Source organism: Mangifera indica, chromosome 2, assembly GCF_011075055.1.
Source record: "Mangifera indica cultivar Alphonso chromosome 2, CATAS_Mindica_2.1, whole genome shotgun sequence".
NCBI lineage: Eukaryota > Viridiplantae > Streptophyta > Magnoliopsida > Sapindales > Anacardiaceae > Mangifera > Mangifera indica.
This window is the reverse complement of record NC_058138.1, coordinates 20,203,175-20,224,884: the sequence shown is the minus strand read 5'-3', so window position 1 is coordinate 20,224,884 and position 21,710 is coordinate 20,203,175. Positions and strand designations below refer to the sequence as shown.

Below are 21,710 nucleotides of genomic sequence, written 5' to 3'. Positions count from 1 at the left end.
ATCATCCCCTCGTAAAAAAATTTTTCTCTCTATCCTCACAGGAAAAATCCCCTTCCTATATCCTCAAGACACAAATATAATACATTAACCACTTTAATATGCATAAGAAAAATCTAAATAAATTTAAAAAACATAAATAATTTAAAATTATATTAATATAAAAAGACGGGATAGAGACAGAGAAATTACCCATATATCCTCATCTCTAATTGCGGAGATTTCTTTTGTTTTTGTCCCCATCCTCTTCTCCATTTTTATCAGAGAATTCTCTCTTTATTAAAATTAGGGAGAATCTACATCTCTAAAATCGGATCAAAATTATTATCTCTAATAGGAGTTCACTAATTACTTAATTGGAATTCCTAAGAGTGAGTGCATTTTGGAATTCCTAAGCACATTCAAAAAGAATTCCAAGCCTTTGTTTTTATGGAGCTGAGAAACCCCACGAACTTCCCTATGTGCCTCTGAGAAAAAGGGATTTTCTCTTCAAGCACATTTAAAGATTTGCGTGTGTTATTAGAACTCATTCTCTTCAAAAACTAGAATATAGAGAGAGAGAATTGCATGTGTTAAATTTATGATGTTTTTATAAAAAAAAATGTCAGGGAAAACATGAAAAAAGAAAACAAGTAAACAAAACAAACAAATATAATAAAGGAGGGGAAACGGCAGACAATTATGGGAAATGAAGGAAGAGCGACGGCCATGGGTGAGAGAGCAGGGAGAGAGGTGGCACTTGGTTCATTCATAGTTTGCTTCATTCTTATTCTTTCCGATTGTGGGCAAATTCTATTATGAATTTTTTATTAAGAACCATGAACCTATGATATTTCAAAACTAACAAAACTGTGTTTTAATGTTCTTGATGGAATGAAAGAAGAGATTAAACTAGAGGAAGAGAACATCGAAAGGAAAAGAAACTCAACCTAATAGAGAGATGCAATTTGACCACCCACAAAATAGATAATAGGATGAAATTGTTAATCTCATTTATGTAGAGGAAACATAATAAATTCTGAAAAGTAAATCAATTAGAAGTAATAAGATTGCTACAATTTCTTATGATAGTTAATATAAAATAAATATTTTGATGAAGCTTGAGAATTCACACTCATATATATATATATATAAAACAATTATAATAATAAAAATAAATAAAAATTAAAATAAATCTATATGTAAACTTTAGGTTACAACTGATATTCAAGTTATAGATGATACTCATAATTTTACAAACTTCAGGTTATAAATTAGATACAATTATTATAATAAAAATAAATATTCTAATGACATTCAAGACTTCTAGCCCAGATTTATGTTTTTTGTAAATTTTAGGTTACAGATGATATTCATGAATTCAGGTCCAAATTCATAATTTTGTAAACTTTGGGTTACAAATAATATTTAAGATTTTAGGTCTAGATTTATGATACTCAAGACTTTAGGTCTAGATTCATAATTTTATAAATTTTGGATTATAAATATGATATAATTATAAATATGAAAAATAAAAGAATAAGAGAAATTAAAATATCTTAAGTCTATATTTTACAAACAGGATAATCTTATAACTAAGATATTTGTATTTATAATATACAAATAAAATAATAATATAAATAAAAAAATAATTAATATTAAAATATTTTTATGCTAATTATATTGATAACAAATTATAAATATGATAAAAAAATTATGAGTAAAAATGTTATAATTAAAGTAAACTTTAAGTAGAAGAAGAAATTAAATGAAGTAGATGTAAACAGAACAAAATGAAAAGCAAAAAGCTAAAGAATGAAAGCAGAACTTCGGAGGCTTGGATGAAGATTTTATCACGTGTATATTCGTAGACAGCTGCCCCTCCAGTCAAAGAGATGGCTATTTTTCAAAGCAAATTTCCAAGACTCTTTAATGCTTTCATATCATCTTTTGCCAGCGTCTCTTTCACATGGTGGAAAAATCTACCATTTATAAGAGACACAAATTTATTCCAATTTTCAAACTTTTTTAAAAAATAGGACTAAATAGCGACACCTTATTTTTTAATGAAGAAATGGAATTTTGTTAGGCTATAAAGGATTATTTTTCATCTAAGTTTTGATGAAATAATAAATATATATCTATAATAGATAAAAAATTTAAATATCTATTTAAATTTTAATCTGTTAGAACACACTTATAAATTTTTTATTAGGGTTAAGAGATAAAATTATTATTTTATTAGTAATATTAAAATAATTAAAATTTTATCTTATTTCTCTCTTTTAGTTTTGAAAAGTAATACTTTCTCTCTAAGATTAAGTTTTAAAAAATTTATTTTTTCTTCTAGAATATCAAACTTGAAATCCAGTCACTTCCTCTAATGAACAACAATCTTATGATAGATGAAGATGTTATCTTCTAGAGAATAATATTTAGATGATACTTTGTCGTCTGATCTGGGCTAGAGGAATGAAGAAAAAACCTAGAGATTTGAGAATAAAAAGTCATTTTTCAAAGTTGAAATGTGGGGGTGAAATATTAATTTTTAAAATTTGAGAAGAAAATAAGGTTAAATTATGTATTTTTTAATATTTTTATTAAATAATAGTTTTATATTTATATTTAAAGGTAATTTTAATAAAAAATTAGAAATAAGTGAGTGTTCAAAATTTTCTTTTCTTACGAGTGTGTTCTTAAAATTGAGATAAAATTTAAATGAAAATAGTCCTTTCATGTTCAAAATAATAAAAAAGTTAGCACTACCTACTCCATGAGAAAAGATGTGTTGAATATAATTTGACATTTCTAACATCACCTTCTAAACATGTCCTATATTAAAATAGAACCAAAAAAGGTTTAATGAGTGAAGCAAATTTGTGGGTAATGACACTTCAGAAGGCAAAAAACTTTTCATAGGGCAATATAAGAACATCTTCAGCCAGCACTTGGAGGATGAACATAAGAACAGGGTTGAAAAAAATTCATTTGCTTTGCATTCAAGATCAGGACATCTTCTCCAGTGCCTGGCCAGTCTTCACCCAAATGTCATGATGAGGAAGCCCTTGTAAATGCTCATGAACTTCGCTACAAATGCTGCAAAAATTCGCCATAAGTATATCAAAGCTCTTAAAAAGGAAACGTCCTACTTTTTTTCCAACCATTTAAAGGGTGTAATAGTTAAGAATAATTTAATGCTAAAAATCAGTGAGGAAATGTCAAGCTTGGTGATGTTCAATCAATAAGTTACTGATGATTGAATATGCTACGCTCAATAGCTAGCTGTGAACAGAACATATCCAAATACATGGAAGTACACCTTCAAGGTGAAATATAGCTTTCTGTCCCAGATGCATCCAATGTTCCTGCAGGAAAATAACAAATTTCACAGTTGAGAATGCAATCCAAAGCAAGCCTGACCCAAGAGTCATTACAGATACTACTACAAAGCGAATTTTGTTGAATTCCTTGGTGTCACAAATAATTGATCCTTTTTTATGTTAAATACTGAGGTTGATGAATGATCACATTGTTACTTAAAACCGTATCGAGGTTGATGAATGATTTTTTTTGTGTTTGCAAACAGTACTAGATTAACCGTTTGAATATGCAGGCAAAATATAATATATATTTTTCTCTAGCTTTCCCACTGTTTTCTGGGTACATCATAAAAAAGCCATAATAAATTTAACTGACATCCAGTATTTATCAGTGTGAAGTTGAAACTCAAGCTGTAGTTGATCTGCAAAATCTATGGAATTAATGCCTTTGTCTGCTCCGTACCTATCACTTCAAATCACTCACCAAACACCATTTATTTCTTTGTTGTTTTCTGAACTGAACAGATGCCTCCCTGCCCCAGTAAGCATATTCTCTCGCTCTCTATTTATTGACTTTTGATTCATTCCATATTTAACCCTGCTGTTTGATCGTTAATATATTAATTTCTACAAACGGGATCAGATGGAAGAGAGCCTTCTTGCGTCGGAAACTACAGATATCAGAGATTTGAAAGGAAGAGTTTGGGTGGAATCAAAAAAAATATGGAACCTGGCTTTTCCTGCAATGTTATCCAGGGTGGGTCAATATGGAATGTTTGTGGTGACACAGGTGTTTATGGGACACATTGGTGAACTTGAGCTCGCAGCTTATGCACTCATTCAAACCATTACCGTGCGGTTTGCTTATGGCATACTGGTAAAGTTTTCTTTCCTAATATTATATCAGAATCTGCCGTTTTTTAAAACACAAACCTTACATAAATTTGAACACTTTGGATTGAATAGTCTTAGGGAGATGAATACTAGCACCTTATCCTGTCAGTTCATCTGTTTTTGCCACTGTCAAGTCAATTTTCTCCCCCTTAGCTAGCTTTATTCATTGAGCCAAATGTGTCTTGAAACCTAATAAGTTATTCAGCCCTTTCCGAGTCTCTAGCCATCCCTGCTGTTATCTGAGTCCATCTTTGTTAATGTCACATACTTGACAGGTGAAATTTGGGATGTGTTTTAAGATTATTGACATTACTATCATGTTTTAGGTAGGCATGTCAAGTGCAAATTCGACAATGTGTGGGCAAGCATTTGGGGCAAAACAGTACCACATGCTGGGAATTTACTTGCAAAGATCATGGATCATCAACTTCACTACTGCTACAATATTGCTGCCTGTGTTTATCTTCACAACTCCCATTTTCAAACTGCTTGGTCAGGAAGAAGATATAGCAAGTAAAGCAGGAGATATCTCCCCTTGGTTCATACCCATCATCTACTCTTACGCATTCATGTTTAACATGCAGCAGTTTTTACAATCCCAGCACAAGAACCTGATAATTGGCTGGCTATCAGCAGCCTCATTTGCACTTCATGTTCTTCTTTCATGGATCTTCGTCACCAAATTGAACTTGGGGATTCCTGGTGCAATGGTTGCCATGATTGTAGCAAGTTGGTTGGTCACAATTGCACTGTTCTTATATATCTTCTGCGGTTGGTGCCCTAATACATGGAAAGGACTTACACTAGCCGCTTTAGCTGATTTTTTTCCTGCAGTAAAACTCTCTTTATCCTCAGGAGTGATGATATGGTAAAATTCTTTCATCCAAATTAAATATCAATTATTTAAATACTTAAATATACATTAATTTGCTTGTTTATGTTGAATAGCTTAGAATTATGGTACAATGCTGTTTTAGTCCTGCTAGCAGGATATTTGAAAAATGCCACAACTGAGATTTCCGCCTTCTCCATATGGTAAGTTAATTTCAATGTATTCAATAGTAGAAATATTACACAAATTCTTACTTGCTGTTTGGGATTTCCATAATGAAACTATTCTGATTCAAGTTGAATTAATTTGTAGCATCAATATAATAGCTTGGGAATTAACGTTATGCTTGGGGCTCGTCGTAGCTTGTAGGTGAGAGTCCAAAAATATATACTTATTTTTTTTATGTTATTTTCAATAAATTTATACGTACTCAGTTAACATACAATCTTATGATGATATTTTACAGTGTCCGTGTCTCAAATGAATTGGGGAAAGGAGATGCCAAGGCTGCAATATTTTCCATCAAAGTCAACTTAACCACCACAGTTTTGATGGGAGTGTTGTTTTCGATAATTTGTCTAGTGTTTGGCAATAGAATTGGCTACATATTTACAAGTGATGAACAAGTAGCAGCCACTGTTTCAAGTCTTTCTGTCCTGCTTGCTATATCGGTTTTTTTAAACAGTAGTCAGACAATACTCACAGGCATGTTTACAAATTTTGATCATTTTTGTCAAATTATATAATTTTTTTAAGCTTCAAGCATTCAGGAATCTTTATCTGTTTCTAATGCAGGGGCTGCTATAGGTTCTGGCCGCCAAGGTATGGTTGCATACATTAACATTTGTAGTTATTATTTGATTGGAGTACCTGTTGGAGCTCTTCTTGGATATATAGCTGACCTAAAAGTAGAGGTAAAATTTTGTTGTTTAAACCAATTTCCTACCCAACTGTCTTCTTCCCAAGATTAGGGTTTTTTTAATTGATTCTCAAAAGTTGTTTACTTGAATGGTCAGAATATGCTGAAGAAATTTTTTCATGTCAGGGTATTTGGATTGGGATGATTCTGGGTGTTGTGATTCAAACACTTGTTCTTGGCTACATTACCTGGAAAACTGATTGGAATGAGCAGGTAATTTGAAATGCTATATTTCAAAAATCACATATACATATACTAGAAATCTTGATTGTTCTCTCCTTAAGAATAGCCCCCTTTAATCTAAGCTTTTGACTCTCCATTAAACATATTCACTTTTACAGGTGGATAAAGCATCAAAACGACTCGATCGGTTCAAAAGACCTTTGGAGGAATCAAATGGCAATTAATTTTTTTGTTTTTATAGAATAGCGTTTTACTATTATTTTAAGCTATAATTAAGGATGTTCATCACCGATAAACAAAAGCAAAAATTCATTTACTTCAACTTCCAGACACCACAACATAAACGACAATTTCAAGCATGGGCCTTATCTTTCTTCATGAAATTTTTATTAGAATATATTGCCTGAATTGGATAACAACAGGCTTTCCATACTGTTTATATTTTCCCAATACAATTGTTACTATAGCAAACTTATTAAAAATGTAATCAATTTAATTCTGTTGTGACCACCAGTAAAATTGGTAAATCAGGATAAGCCAACTCCATCACTCAATTAGCATCAGTTTAATAGAGCTCAACAAGATCACTTCAGTAGAAAATGCATATCGAGGAAATGTGTTCATTAATAGATTACCTCCCCCAGATTCACAAAGAAGAATGTCTTCTTTGACAAGTTAGTAAGTTCCTCCAGATGGCCAAGATTTATGCTGATGTCTTCACGAATTGCAGCACGTGGACAGCCTCCCGTGTTTCCACAGCATGCATCCTTTCCTCTGGCAGGGCACCATTCTTCATCAGGAACTCACCATCCTCTTTTGTGAATATATCATTTGTCACCTGAAGTAGTAACATTCTTCTTAATCCATCACTCAACAGAAATAATCATTTAACAACAAAATTAACAAGGCAAACAAAATAATTAACCCATTTTCAAGTTAACATTTTAGGAGATTGTAGCCAAACACCCAAAAGAAATGGTTGTTCTTAATGACACTGATGAAGTTTAAATTGAGAATACAAAATCGTAAAGTATTCATCAGTTTATCCACCTATCAAGTGCAGGGAAAATGAAGTAAACAGATGACGATTTATTATGAGCTCAAAATGGGCAAAGGCACATCACTAACAATCCTCCACCAAAAACAGATTAACTGCCCCGAGATTTGAAAAACAAAAATATTACAGATAAAGATCTTCATACAACATAAAGGTTCCTAATGCCCCTCCACAACAGTCATCTCTCTGAGGAATACCATCGCATAACTTAAGTATGGGAAATTTAAAGAAATCTACTTTTATCACTCAATCATTTTTTTTTTTTTTTAAACACAATTTAATATTAAGGTGGGTAATAGGGAGAGTAACCAAATATTATGCACAAGTTAAAAGCATGAAACATAAAATACCATCTATAAATCTTTCTAAGACGAAGTATTTCTTTGTCGCTCTGACACAGTAAACAGAGTTAACTTGACCAGGTTCTGCATAAAAATGACCAAAAGTTGAAAACTTTGAAATAGCTCGAATGCAAAACATAAAAATGTCAGAGAGATGTTTGAGGGGGGGAATTCGTAATTATAGATGATACTTACCGCGGCAAGACTGTACTTGTCCCGTAAGAATTTACATAAAGCCAGCATCAAAGCAATTTTCCTGTAAGGTAGTAACCAATAATTAGGGCTGGACTCGAACCGAGTCTGTTCGAATTCGAGTTTGAGCTCGACTCAAACGATCAGCCCTATATGAGATCGGTCGAGTTCGAGTTTGAGCTACTTGTCAAATTTTCTATTTAAAAATTTTGATACAAAACGACGTCGTTTTAATAACAAAGCTTGACTTTCACGAGCTCAAACTTAAACTCGAGTTCAATTATATGTAAGTCAAGTCAAGTTTGAGCTTGAGCTTGACTCGATTCGAATCTAATCTTACTAATAACATATAAATTTTTATTATTTGTAAGTTAAATAAAGTAACGTAAGTTATTAAAAATAGATTATCAGAGTATTTTTTAATTCTCTTAGCCAGTTGGCCTCTTACATCCCTATTCTCACCATGCGGGGCCTATGTAACCATTTCTCACCACACAAGCCCCACTTGAAGGGTGTTTTATGCAACTTTTAAGCTTTTCTAATATTTTTTATTTTAGAGGGTAAAACCATTCAAAGGCTTTTGATACATAGTTTTCAAAATTTCAAAATTTTTTTTTGAATAAAGAATGTATTATGAAATTGATCTATTTTTATTTTATTTATTTTCATATAAAAAATTGGCATACAAAATAAAGAGACATGAATCTAAATTGAATCAAATCAATAATTTAAACTACTAATTTAAATTATAAATTCGAATCAAACTAAGTTATAAATTTAAATTATTTATTCAATACAAAATTTGAAAAATATTATACAAAATCACAGCCTTTCCATTAGACGATAACATGATCCATCGTATTTGCGAGTTATGCCCAAACTCAATCATGCCCATTTGAGACAGATGTGTTGGCCCATCAAGTCTAATTATAACATAATAATTTCATTATCGTATTTGGAGTCCTTAAATAATATATCAAATGCTGACTTTTGAATTGTTAATAATATGATACATTAATATCGATTTTAATGATTATCTTTCTCTGCAATTTTACCAATTTTATATGATTTTTGAATTTTTATAACTGATATAAATAAACACACAAAACAATTAGATACAGTTCGATTTGAAAAACATAATTCCGAAAGTATATTTTATCTTATAAAATACATGGAAATTCATTCATCATTAGATGAAAAAAGTAGAATCATAACTAAAGGGGTAAAAATATAGCTTCTGACCATTCCATTTTATTGTTGTGCAACAATTGGAATTTCCCAAAAAAAAAAAAACCACTTAATTGGTTGACTTATGATAGTTTTTGAAACTATTGGAAATTTAAATTTTACTAAAAACTTTGGGTAGGATTGGGAAAATGCCCTTAAATATTTAAAATAATAAAGGGCCATCAGAAAAAGGCCAAAACGCGAAATGTGAGCTGGAATGTCGGTGGATGGTAGAGTTTCAGTTCCCGCCATTATATTTTTCCCTTGCCATAGCGGGCAGATATGAGTTTCCTGCAATATTTAGTGATTAGATTAATGCTTACATCAGAACTCGTGTGAAGATATATTGGCCAGAAAAAATAAATCATCTTTTCTATGCTCACGCTAGCGAAATTTTTCAATGGCAGAACTTGGTCGAATGGATGAAGACATAAAGTTTCAAATTCACTGTATGGAGAAAGAGGCATACTGTTATGTTTTGAGGGCTTTCATTGCCCAATCTGATCTCCTTTCATGGGTATGCTATTTTGTTTTTGAACATTATGTTTTCCTACTGTGCGTCATCAAGTTGTATGAATTGCCTTGATCATGCATGTTATACTTCGAATTTATCTTCACTGGTCTGCCATAATCACCCAAAAAACCCTTGTCACTGCACAGGGTAAGGAGGGGCTTATTACTGAATTGAGAAAGGAACTTAATGTTACCGATACGGAACATGGAGAACTTCTTATGCAAATCAACTCTGACAAGCCAATTAAAATGATAAGGTCTTTGTAATCCTTTTAGTATTCATTTTGCTATGCTGTAGTTTGTTTTTCTTTGTTTTGATTATTATGTTAACTCAGTTTGTGGTTGATATTCTTACGCTTTGTTGATGGCACATTTGATGTAGGGAATGGCGGGAAGGTGCTCACCATGCCCAAGAACCACTTTATGGAAAAGTGGATGCTTCCAGCTTTCTTCCAGGCTTTGCTCCTGATTCAGTTGGCAATACAGTCCCAAAAAGAGTGAAAAATTCTCATTCTTCAGTCTCAAAATCTCAGAAATATGTTCCATATAGTCTACCTTCTCCAGGAACACAATCCTGGAAATATGTGTCACACATTCAACCTTCTTCTGTAACTCTTCCTTCTCCATTGCTGGTAAGTAGAAGCAGTACAAGCTGAAATGGTTAATTATTTTTCATTTGTTCTCTGCTTCACTGTATTACACTTTAAAAATAATGTGTCAAATATTAATTGTCCAAAGGATATCTGATCCCACCAAATCCTGTAACATAATGAACCTACTGCTAAACACAATGGATACAAAACTGGGAAATGTTCGGAGAAAATTTTTAACTGAAAGAGGAGTTATGTATTAAGCATTAGTGTTCAGACAGGGTTATCAGAATTCTTTTTTTTTTTTCACATAATTAAGTGTGGCCTATAATTTAATAAACTGCTCTGAAATGTGTCAGAGCCCAGTGAAGTTAATTAACGTGGTCCAAGTTTTTCCATACAGTAGTTCCTTATCATCTTATTTTGCCCGATGAGACTTAAAGTTAAGAACTGAACTACCAAAAATAACCTTGAATCTTCTGATTTAAGTTTAGTTCCCATCTATCTGAATTTTGTGTCCAGTGACAACAATTGGCAGTCTTAGGGTAATTTTGGCAATGCAACTGATGCAGCGGTTTTCATTGGTTTGTCATCTGTTTGTTTTGTGCAAAATTGTTTTATCTTTCGACTTAGGATTTGTGACCATGATAATATAATAATTTGTTCTTTCTGTGTGTGAGGTGGCGGTTTATGTGGTACAAAGGATTTGAGAAATTCTATTTTTACATTGAATTTATGTTTACTTTTGAAATTCAAATGCTAAGTGTACAAGTTTTAGTGGAAGGTGACATTATAATTGGCAAAAAGTTGATTTATTTATAATTTTTTGAGAGAACTATAACTTTGTTAGTTCCAGTTTCGGATAGCAAGTCAAGAGATATGATTCACAATGATGATTATTATTTTTTTCTTCTTACGAAAATCTGATCGTTCGAATGATCCTTGTTAGATAATTGTTCATTCCACAGAATTATTGAGTTGTTACATAAGATTCTATGTAAACTTTTAGATATTTATTTATTTCCTTCATTGTTCTTTCTGTTTATCAGATGAGTGTAATAATTTTGAATTTTGCCTCCTTAGATATGATATTTGCATGCATGGTGTCAATATCTTCACTATTTCCAGGTGCAATTCAGGGATGATCAACCTAACCATGAATCAGTTGTGATCTCCTCTGGGAATCCTGAGCAGTCTATGAAGATAGTTAATCATAATAATCAGGCACCATCTGACGGCAAACGAAAAGTACTGGGGAAATTTCAATCAAAGAAAGTTATTCATGCACCTGATGTTAAGAAAAGATCCGATGTAATTGAGATACGTGCAACAGATAAGCTTATTCACAAGGTGAGACTGAAATGTTAGTTGTCTGATTTCATGAGTTACTGATATATTAAAATTTCAATGGAGTTGGTTTGTAATTCAACAAAAAAAAATCTTGGATGTAAAAAAAGTAAGAATTTATATCCTATTTTGCAATGTCATATGTGAATAGTAGTGATCTACCGAATTTGGACCTTGGACCATTTTCTGAGAGCTTGGTAAATTAGTACTGTTCATTTATCTTGTGGCTAAACCCATACATTCAAATGATATATAGAAAAAACTGTTTTCAAACGATTTTTAGGATTGCAATTGGTAAAAGTATTAAAGTTGATTCGTTAGAATTATGGAAATAGGCTATGAAAATCAGATATCTATGTGAAATTGGATGAACTTTGAGAGATTTGAGTAGGATTGGAACTTTTGTTGTCTTCAAGATTGGCATTTTGCCATGTAGTTTTTATAGTGTCTTCCATTATTTTAGAGTCAGTCATGATATTTGGATTATACCAATCATAGTGGCGCAGTTTGTGTTGATTTCTACTGATGCTACAACTTTATTTAACATAAGACATGGTATGAGCATGAATTGGTCAAATGTTATCTGGGTCAGTTTGATTAAGTTGAGATCTGTATAATACTATACCAGTTTTGATACCGTTTAATGTTATGAGTTCTGTGTGTTTCACCCTTTTATGTGAATGATTACCTATCAATTGATTGTTTTGTGTGTTGCACCTTTTATGTTACAAGTTTCATTCACATTCTAAATTAGTAGTCTTTCTTTTTCCATTATCAATATTAGTTTCGGAAGAAAATCCCTTTTTCTCAGAGGCACACAGGGAAGTTCGTGGGGGTTCTTATCTCCATAAAAAAAGTCTTGGAATTCTTTTTGAATATGCTTAGGAATTCCAAAATGTACTCACTCTTTTTCTCATTGTATGCAATTCTTAGTTATTAGCTTGATGCATATTCCAAATATTAGATTTTGTCACCTTATGTTGCGGCTCCAGCTTCTATAGATTCTGGTCCCAGTTGTGGTGTTATTACTCCAGCATATTTCAGTTTTTTTTTTTTTTTGAAAAGAAACAATAATTTCTTTTTTATTTCTTTTACTAATATGGATGATAGGCAAATTGGAGCAGCATAATGGGTAAAGTAGAAGTTCACAACTCAAGAGTCTGATGTTTTGTGGATTCTATTCTGTTTCTAGCTCAATTCACCCTTTGTAGCTTTTCTACAATCAATTAACTCTCATCTTACATACTGTGCCAAAAATGTTGTTCTATTATAGATGAGAGATTGCTTTGTTCACCTCCATCTGTCACCTTATAGTGCATATCTGTATATGTGTCACAACCATCTGCAGCAGCTGCATAATACTGCAAAAATTTTCACCGTTAGTATGATAAAGCTGGTTGGTCGACTTAAATACAACGTACTACTTTTTCTCCTGCGTTAAATTTAGTCAAAATCTAGTACAAGCAAATCAAGCATCAAACTGATCGACTTCAAAGTGCTGAATTACAAGAATGAGAAAGTTATTTTTTCAATGACTAAAGCACGTACATGTGTTTGAATGGTTATTATTTTGTTGAATTCAATTAAGTAATTAGTATCCTGCTATTAGAGATGACAATTTTAATCGGATTTTAGGGATCTAGATTTTTTTTATTCTAATGAGGAGAGAATTCTCTGATAAAAATAGAGAAAATAATGGGGACAAGGGCCAAAAAAATTTATGTAATTAGAGATAGGGATATATGTGTTCTTTCTCTGCCTTATTTTCGTCTCTTTATATTAATATAACTTTAAATTATTTATATTTTTTAAATTTATTTAAATTTTTTTGTGCATATTAAAGTGGTTAATATATTATATTTGTGATATTTAAAATAATGGGTTAGTTTTAATTTTACTTAATTTATTTTTTAATATATTTTTATTGTGTTTAGAGGATATGAAGAGAAGATTTTTTCTTGAGAGGACGAGGAGAAGATTTTCCCTACGGGAATGGAGAGAAGATTTTTTTCGTAGGGAGTGGATGAAGAATCATTTTTATCTCCGTAATGTGGACAAACCAAAGACGGGATTGATATCTCCTATGGAGACAAGGATGAGGATTGAGATCCCCTCCCCATCTCTTTGCGTTGTCATCTCTACTTATGATACACGAAACATTTAAGGCATATTCTCTTTACTATTAAGGCAAAATTTTAACCAACTACCTTTCTCCTCATATTAAATCAGCCATCAAGTCTAACTAAATATATTTATAATTATCAGTATCTTATGATACATAATACGTATCATACGATATGATATAAATAGAAAACGATATATGTCATGAGGTATATCATAATTAATATGATACAATAAGCGTATCATACAATATGATACATATTATTGATACGAATTGATACACTTTTTAAAGAAAATGATAATATAATAGGAGTATATATGAAAATCTTAAATTTTTAAAGATATTTGTGATATTTTCTAAAATGATGATATTTCAATTATATTTTTTAATTATTTTATTTTTAAAAATTGTATCATAAGATATAATATGATACTCAATATATGATATATAAAATTAGATTTTTGATATATAATACTATATATAATTATATAATATGATATATAATTCTATTAATATATGTTTCTATTACCCTAAATCCTACTTTTTAATGTCAGTCCCACTAACCAAGTCCTAAGCTATGATTGTTGTAACAAGAAACACTATCTAAATTCGATCACTCTTGAATAGTAAAACCAATCACCTGAAGTAGATAAAATCTCGAGTCAGTGTCAAGTTGAAACTCCATCAGCAGTTTATCTGTAAAATCTGTAGAATTAATGCCTTTGTTGTTTTCTTCAGTGTCGAGAAAAATAAGGACTCGGCAATATGTTCTCCCTAAAATGCCAGTTTCTGAGTTCATCCAATTTCTTATTCCGTACCTATCAGTCAAATCAAACCACTCACCTAATTCCTTTGTTTTGTTGTTAAATCTACCCAGTTCAACGACTACACGCACGAAGGGACTTTTTTTTTTTCTCTCTCTCTCTAGTTTTTGAACTGAAAAGAAGCCTCCATTAAGCATATTCTCTCGCTTTCTATTATTTGACTTTTGAATCATTTCATATTCAACCCTACTGTTTGATCGTTAAAGTATTAATTTCTACAAACAGGATCAGATGGAAGAGAGCCTTCTTGCATCGGAAACTGAAGATATCAGAGATTTGAAAGGAAGAGTTTGGGTGGAATCGAAAAGGATATGGAAACTGGCTTTTCCTGCAATGTTATCCAGGGTGGGTCAATATGGAATGTTCGTGGTGACACAGGTGTTTATGGGACACATTGGTGAACTCGAGCTCGCTGCTTATGCACTCATTCAAACCATTACTGTGCGATTTGCTTATGGCATACTGGTAAAGTTTTCTTTCCTAATACTATATCAGAATCTGCCATCTTTAAAACACAAACCTTACATTAGTTTGAACACTCTGGATTGATTAGTCTTAGGGAGATGAATACTAGCACCATATCTTGCCAGATCATCTGTTTTTGCCACTCCCAGGTCAATTTTCTCCTTCTTAGCTAGCTTTATTCATTGAGCCAAATGTGCCCTGAAACTTAATAAATATTTTATTATTTTTCTTGTGGATAGGGAGAGGCAAAACTGTGGAGAATTTTTCCAGGAGATGGGGAGGGGAAGAGGAGAGAAATTTTTTCAGTGGAGAGGGGATGAGGATTCCCCGTATCGGGGTTGGGACAGGGAAGAGGATTTAAGTATTTGCCCCTAACAGTCTGTAGTCATCCCTACTCTTATCTGAGTCCATCTTTGTTAATGTCACATACTTGACAGGTGAAATTTGGGATGTGTTTTAAGATTATTGACATTACTATCATGTTTTAGGTAGGCATGTCAAGTGCAAATTCGACAATGTGTGGGCAAGCATTTGGGGCAAAACAGTACCACATGCTGGGAATTTACTTGCAAAGATCATGGATCATCAACCTCACTACTGCTACAATATTGCTGCCTGTGTTTATCTTCTCAGCTTCTATATTCAAACTACTTGGTCAGGAAGAAGATATAGCAAGTAAAGCAGGCCATATCTCCCTTTGGTTCATACCCATCATCTACTCTTATGCATTAATGTTTAACATGCAGCAGTTTTTACAATCCCAGCATAAAAACGTGATAATTGGCTGGCTGTCAGCAGCCTCATTTGCACTTCATGTTCTTCTTTCATGGATCTTTGTCTCCAAATTGAACTTGGGGATTCCTGGTGCAATGGCTGCCATGATTGTGGCAAGTTGGTTGGTCACAATTGCACTGTTCTTGTATATCTTCTGCGGTTGGTGCCCTAATACATGGAAAGGATTTACACTAGCCGCTTTGGCTGATTTGTTTCCTGCAGTAAAACTCTCTTTATCCTCAGGAGTGATGATATGGTAAAACTCCTTCATGCAAATTAAATATCAATTATTTAAATACTTAAATATATATTAATTTGCATTTTTATGTTGAATAGCTTAGAATTATGGTACAATGCTGTTTTAGTCCTGCTAGCAGGATATTTGAAAAATGCCACGACTGAGATTTCTGCCTTCTCCATATGGTAAGTTAATTTCAATGTATTCAACATTAGAAATATTATACACATATTCTTACTTGCTGTTTGGGATTTCCATAATGAAATTATTCTGATTCAAGTTGAATTAATTTGTAGCATCAATATAATAGCTTGGGAATTAACATTATGCTTGGGGCTCGTCGTAGCTTGTAGGTGAGAGTCCAAAAATATATCCTTACTTTTTTTATGTCATTTTCAATAAATTTATATGTACTCAGTTAACACACAATCTCATGATGATATTTTACAGTGTCCGTGTTTCAAATGAACTGGGGAGAGGAGATGCCAAGGCTGCAATATTTTCCATCAAAGTCAACTTAACCACCACAGTTTTGATGGGAGTATTGTTTTCGATAATTTGTCTAGTGTTTGGCAATAGAATTGGCTACATATTTACAAGTGATGAACAAGTAGCAGACACTGTTTCAAGTCTTTCTGTCCTACTAGCTATCTCGGTTTTTTTAAACAGTAGTCAGACAATATTCACAGGTATGTTTTACAAATTTTGATCATTTTTGTCAAATTATAATTTTTTTAAGCTTCAAGCATTCAGGCATCTTTATCTGTTTCTAATGCAGGGGCTGCTATAGGTTCTGGCCGCCAAGGTATGGTTGCATATATTAACATTTGTAGTTATTATTTGATTGGAGTACCTGTTGGAGCTCTTCTTGGATATATAGCTGACCTCAAAGTAGAGGTAAAATCTTGTTGTTTAAACCAATTTCCCACCCAATTGTCTTCTTCCAAGACTAGGGTTTTTTTAATTGATTCTCAAAAGTTGTTTACTTGAATGGTTCAGAATATGCTAACGAAATTTTTTCATGTCATTGACAGGGTATTTGGATTGGGATGATTCTGGGTGTTGTGATTCAAACACTTGTTCTTGGCTACATAACCTGGAAAACTGATTGGAATGAGCAGGTAATTTGAAATGCTATACTTCAAAAATCACATATACATATACTAGAAATCTTGATTGTTCTCTCCTTAAGCATAGCCCCCTTTAGTCTAAGCTTTTGACTCTCCATTAAACATATTTACTTTTACAGGTGGATAAAGCATCAAAACGACTCAATCGTTTCAAAAGACCTTTGGAGGAATCAGATGGCAATTAATTTTTTTTTAAGCTATAATTAAGGATGTTCATCACCGATAACCAAAAGCAAAAATTCATTTACTTCAACTTCCAGACACCACAACATAAACTACAATTTCAAGCATGGGCCTTCACTTTCTTCATGAAGTTTTTATTAGAATATATTTGCTTGAATTGGATAACAACAGGCTTTCCATACTGTTATATTTTCCCAATACAATTGTTACTATAGCAAACTTATTAAAAATGTAATCAATATAATTCTGTTGTGACCACCAGTAAAATTGGTAAATCAGGATAAGCCAACTCCATCATTCAATTAGCATCAGTTTAATAGAGCTCAACAAGATCACTTCAGTAGAAAATGCATATCGAGGAAATGTATTCATTAATAGAATACCTCCCCCAGATTCACAAAGAAGAATGTCTTCTTTGAACAAGTTAGTAAGTTCCTCCAGAAGGCCAAGATGTATGCTGATGTCTTCACGAATTGCAGCATGTGGACAGCCTCCTGTGTTTCCACAGCATGTATCCTTTCCTCTGGCAGGGCACCATTCTTCATCAGGAACTCACCATCCTCTTTTGTGAATATATCATTTGTCACCTGAAGTAATAATATTCTTCTTAATCCATCACTCAACAGAAATAATCATTTAACAACAAAATAATTAACAAGGGAAACAAAATAATTAACCCATTTTCAAGTTAACGCTTTAGGAGATTGTAGCCAAACACCCAAAAGAAATGGTTGTTCTTAATGACACTGATGAAGTTTAAATCGAGAATACAAAATTGCAAAGTATTCATCAGTTTATCCACCTATCAAGTGCAGTGAAAATGAAGTAAACAGATGACGATTTATTATGAGCCGAAAATGGGCCAAAGCACATCACTAACAATCTTCCACCAAAAATAGTTTAACTGCCCCAAGATTTGAAAAACAAAAATATTACAGATATAGAACTTCATACAACATAAAGGTAATGCTCCTCTACAACAATAATCTCTTTGAGGAATACCATCGCGTGATTTAAGTATGGGAAATTTAAAGAAATTTACTTTCATTACTCAATCTTTTTTTTTTTTTTCTGGCACAATTTAATATTAAGGTGGGTAACAGGGAGAGTAACCAAATATTATGCACAAGTTAAAAGCATGAAACATAAAATACCATCAATAAATCTGTCTAAGACGAAGCATGTTGTTGTCGCTCTGACACAGTCTGCATAAAAAAGACCAAAAGTTGAAAACTTTGAAATAGCTCAAATTCAAAACATAAAAATATCAGAGAGATGTTTGAGGGAGGAAATTCGTAATTATAGATGATACTAGCAGCAAGACTGTACTTGTCCCGTAAGAATTTACATAAAGCCCGCATCAAAGCTATTTTCCTGTAAGGGAGTAACCAATAACATCTAATTAGAAATAGCATCAAAGCTGTTTCATTTAAGCCAGCAACAAGAATCATTGTCTACATGAAAATGGAAAACATTCGGCAAATACAGAAGTCTCAAATCAACAAGATAATTGCAGATGCCAAAACAGCTATGCACTCAAATAATTAGAAATAACATTTAACGACAACAATGAAACCCTCTAAAAAGTAAAATCGAACTAGAAAATTACATTTAGAACTTAAAATTAAAACTTAGAGAGAAAAGTGAAAATACCCAGTACCAACAGGACCGCCAATATCAACAGTGAAGGCTCTCTCGTTTTAGTTTCTTGAGAGAAGAGGAGGAGTTCTTCTACTGAAGAAGCCAGGAGAGTAAATGGGTTCATGCGAGTGTGGTGCGAGTCCATCGTGGCTATGGTACACCGTCCCCATGATTTAGTTGCTGAATCTCCATCGCTTCATCTTTGTTGCTTCATGAAAACAGTGAGTAATTTCATTATAGCAAAGAAATAATGCTCAACCGAAAAAATAAACAATCAGATTTTAGAAAGACTACTGACGGTGATGATCATGATGATGATGGTCATGGGAAGCCATTGACTATGGAAGTAAAGTGGATTTTTGTAAGAGACTGTTAAGACAGAAGACAAATCCCGAAAGATGCAAGAGAGGCAGACTGGCTTCCCAAGTTTACCAATTAACTTTAAAAATTTCTTTCACCCATCAATTAGTTATATTCTTTTTCCTTCTTAAATCCTAAAAGTAAATAATTTTTCTCAATTTAAGTTTTCAAAAATAATATTTTCCTCTATAATTTTTAAACTTTTAGATTAAATTTTTCGACTATGACTGATAATCTCCAGACGATATGTCTTTCTCTCCGATGTCTCCTCCTTTCGGTCATACTTCTTCTAATCCTCCTCGATATTATCATCGACAAAGACGAGTCATCTTTGTTGACGACGACATTGAAGAGGACGAGAATGAGCACGATTGGAATGAGGAGACATCGAAGAGGAAGAGACACTGTTTGGAGATCGTTAGTTGCCGTCAAAAAATTCAATCCAAAATTTGAAAATCCTAAGGGGGAAAAATGTTATTTTTAAAAACTTGAGTTGGAGGAAATTGTTAGTTTTTAGGGTTTGGGGAGAAAAATAAAATCAAATTTAAGTTTATTTTTAATATTACAAATAAATGATAATTTTATCTTTAAAATTGTTAATTTTAACCGTCTTTGGTGGGTAAATAGGATTTTCAAAGTCAACTAAAAAAAATTGAGAAATTAGCATACTTTGGGTGAGAAATAATCCTTTGGCTTATAAAAATTATATTACATTTGCAGGAATGTTTTATTATCAAAATTAAATGATTATTTTAAGTATTATTATATATAAATTATTATTATATTTGATAAAATTTTATAAAATTATGTAAATATAAATCATTATTATGTTTGATTAAATATAATAAAAAAGCTAGCGTATTATTTTATTTACGTACCTTGAATATAATTATTTTAAAATATTTTTTATATTAATTAAAAATAAGATTATTTTTAAAAAGATTTAATAAATAAATATATAATTATAATAAAATTAAGATTTTTTGATAATTTTTAATACTTAAAATACAAGTAATAGTTAGATTACTTCTTATATTATTTGTCACATTACTATTAATAATAAAAAATTATTATAATTTTTTTAATTTATAAATAAATAATATATATAATAAAAGGCCGAGTATTATACTAAGGCCAAAGGACTATTTCCCACCCAATGTATACTTTTTATGCACATTGTCACCCGTTAACTTTGAAAAGCTCATTTACCTACTTATGGGCTGTTAAAAAAAAACGGATTCAAAGGTAAAATCGTCATTTTATATGTAATATTAAAAATAAATTAAAATTTAATCCTCTTTTCCCCCCTAACCCCTAAAAACTAATCATTTCCCCCTAGGCCAAGTTTTGAAAAATAGCATTCCCCCCCCCTTAGGGCTTAGTTTTCAATCCCCGATGCCAAATCCGGAGCCATCGCCGACGACAAAGCCTTTCCAACGCACCACCATGCTCTGACGACCTCTCTTCTCTCCTCTGGAACATCGATCGGCCCAGATCTAGCGTCGTCTTTGCCTATAAATTTGAAGAGCTTCGTCGTCGGCGATGGCATCGAATTTGACGTCAGAGATTGAAAACTAAACCCTAGAGGGAAAAATGGTTAGTTTTTAGAGGAGGGGGGAAAAAGAGATAAATTTTAAAGCATTAGGGTTTCGTTAAATTAAATTGCTCATGGGTGAGTATTTGGTATTTTCATAGTTAAAAGGGGGAAACTTGAGAATGCAGTATACTTCGGTGGGAAATATCCTTTGGCCATTATACTAATCTTCAATTTCTTTAATCAAAGGTCCTTTCGTCCCTATCTTCACCATGCGAGGCCTGCGTACCCAGTTCTCACCACACAGCACAGTCACGCTTAGTGGGTGTTTTACGCAACTTTTAAGCTTTTCTAATATTTTTTTTTTTTGAGGATAAAACCAATCAAAGGTTTTTTTTAGGTAGTTTTCAAATTTTTGATTTTTTTGAATAAAGTATGAATTATGAAAATTGATTCTACTTTTATTTTATTTATTTTCTTATAGAAAATTGACATACAAAACAAAGTGACATAAATTAAGTCTAATAAAATTAATAACACAAACTATTAATTTAAATTATAAATTCGAATCAAACTAAACTATAAATTTAAACTACTTATTCGATATCAAATTTGAAAAATATTGTATAAAATCATGACTTTTCCATTAGGTGATAACATGATCTATTATAATTATACCTAAACTTAGTTGTATCTGTTTGAGACAAGTTGTGTTGGCTTGTCAAGTCTAATTATAACATAATAATTTCATTATCATATTTAGACTCCTTAAATAATGAATCAAAACACTGACTTTTGAATTGTTAATAATTGGATACATCAATATCGATTTTAATGATTATCTTTCATTGCGATTTTACTAATTTTGTATGATTTTTGAATTTTTTAAACCAATATAAATAAACATACAAAACAATTAGATATAGTGTGATTTGAAAAACATAATTTTGAAAGTATCTTTTATCTTATAAAATAAATACATGGAAATTCATTTATCATTGGATGAAAAAGGTAGAATCGTAACTAAAGGGGTAAAAAAATAGCTTTT

At 31.9% G+C, this 21,710-nt stretch overlaps 3 protein-coding genes and 1 long non-coding RNA gene across 6 annotated transcripts; 3 read left to right on the top strand and 1 right to left on the bottom strand.

Annotated features, from left to right (window-relative positions):
• The first annotated feature begins 3,905 nt into the window (after positions 1-3,905).
• Positions 3,906-6,595, top strand: LOC123205783 (protein DETOXIFICATION 24-like). Of its 2 annotated transcripts, none has more exons than XM_044622826.1 (8): positions 3,906-4,173; positions 4,517-5,058; positions 5,139-5,225; positions 5,335-5,391; positions 5,489-5,727; positions 5,818-5,936; positions 6,068-6,154; positions 6,283-6,595. In XM_044622826.1, exons 1-8 carry the CDS (start codon positions 3,940-3,942, stop codon positions 6,346-6,348), a joined length of 1,431 nt encoding a protein of 476 aa, XP_044478761.1. In that variant the 5' UTR covers positions 3,906-3,939; the 3' UTR covers positions 6,349-6,595. The 2 variants fall into 2 exon arrangements, with proteins under 2 accessions (XP_044478761.1, XP_044478767.1); XM_044622832.1 differs by having other exon boundaries at positions 4,056-4,173; positions 4,521-5,058.
• A 2,562-nt stretch (positions 6,596-9,157) lies between these two features.
• Positions 9,158-13,449, top strand: LOC123207745 (protein EMSY-LIKE 3-like). Of its 2 annotated transcripts, none has more exons than XM_044625200.1 (5): positions 9,158-9,458; positions 9,602-9,711; positions 9,837-10,086; positions 11,173-11,394; positions 12,502-12,696. In XM_044625200.1, exons 1-5 carry the CDS (start codon positions 9,342-9,344, stop codon positions 12,553-12,555), a joined length of 753 nt encoding a protein of 250 aa, XP_044481135.1. In that variant the 5' UTR covers positions 9,158-9,341; the 3' UTR covers positions 12,556-12,696. The 2 variants fall into 2 exon arrangements, with proteins under 2 accessions (XP_044481135.1, XP_044481144.1); XM_044625209.1 differs by lacking the exon at positions 12,502-12,696 and adding an exon at positions 13,326-13,449 and having other exon boundaries at positions 9,159-9,458.
• Positions 13,450-14,249: 800 nt separating this feature from the next.
• Positions 14,250-17,295, top strand: LOC123200438 (protein DETOXIFICATION 24-like). The gene is made up of 8 exons (XM_044615625.1): positions 14,250-14,802; positions 15,291-15,832; positions 15,913-15,999; positions 16,111-16,167; positions 16,265-16,503; positions 16,593-16,711; positions 16,849-16,935; positions 17,064-17,295. Exons 1-8 carry the CDS (start codon positions 14,569-14,571, stop codon positions 17,127-17,129), a joined length of 1,431 nt encoding a protein of 476 aa, XP_044471560.1. The 5' UTR covers positions 14,250-14,568; the 3' UTR covers positions 17,130-17,295.
• A 103-nt stretch (positions 17,296-17,398) lies between these two features.
• On the bottom strand, positions 17,399-19,188 carry LOC123200444. Its single transcript, XR_006498569.1, has 5 exons — positions 19,067-19,188; positions 18,781-18,976; positions 18,457-18,501; positions 18,282-18,332; positions 17,399-17,714 (listed from the first exon to the last, which is right to left on the bottom strand). It is a non-coding gene; the product is annotated as an uncharacterized LOC123200444 (long non-coding RNA).
• Between the last annotated feature and the right edge of the window lie 2,522 nt (positions 19,189-21,710).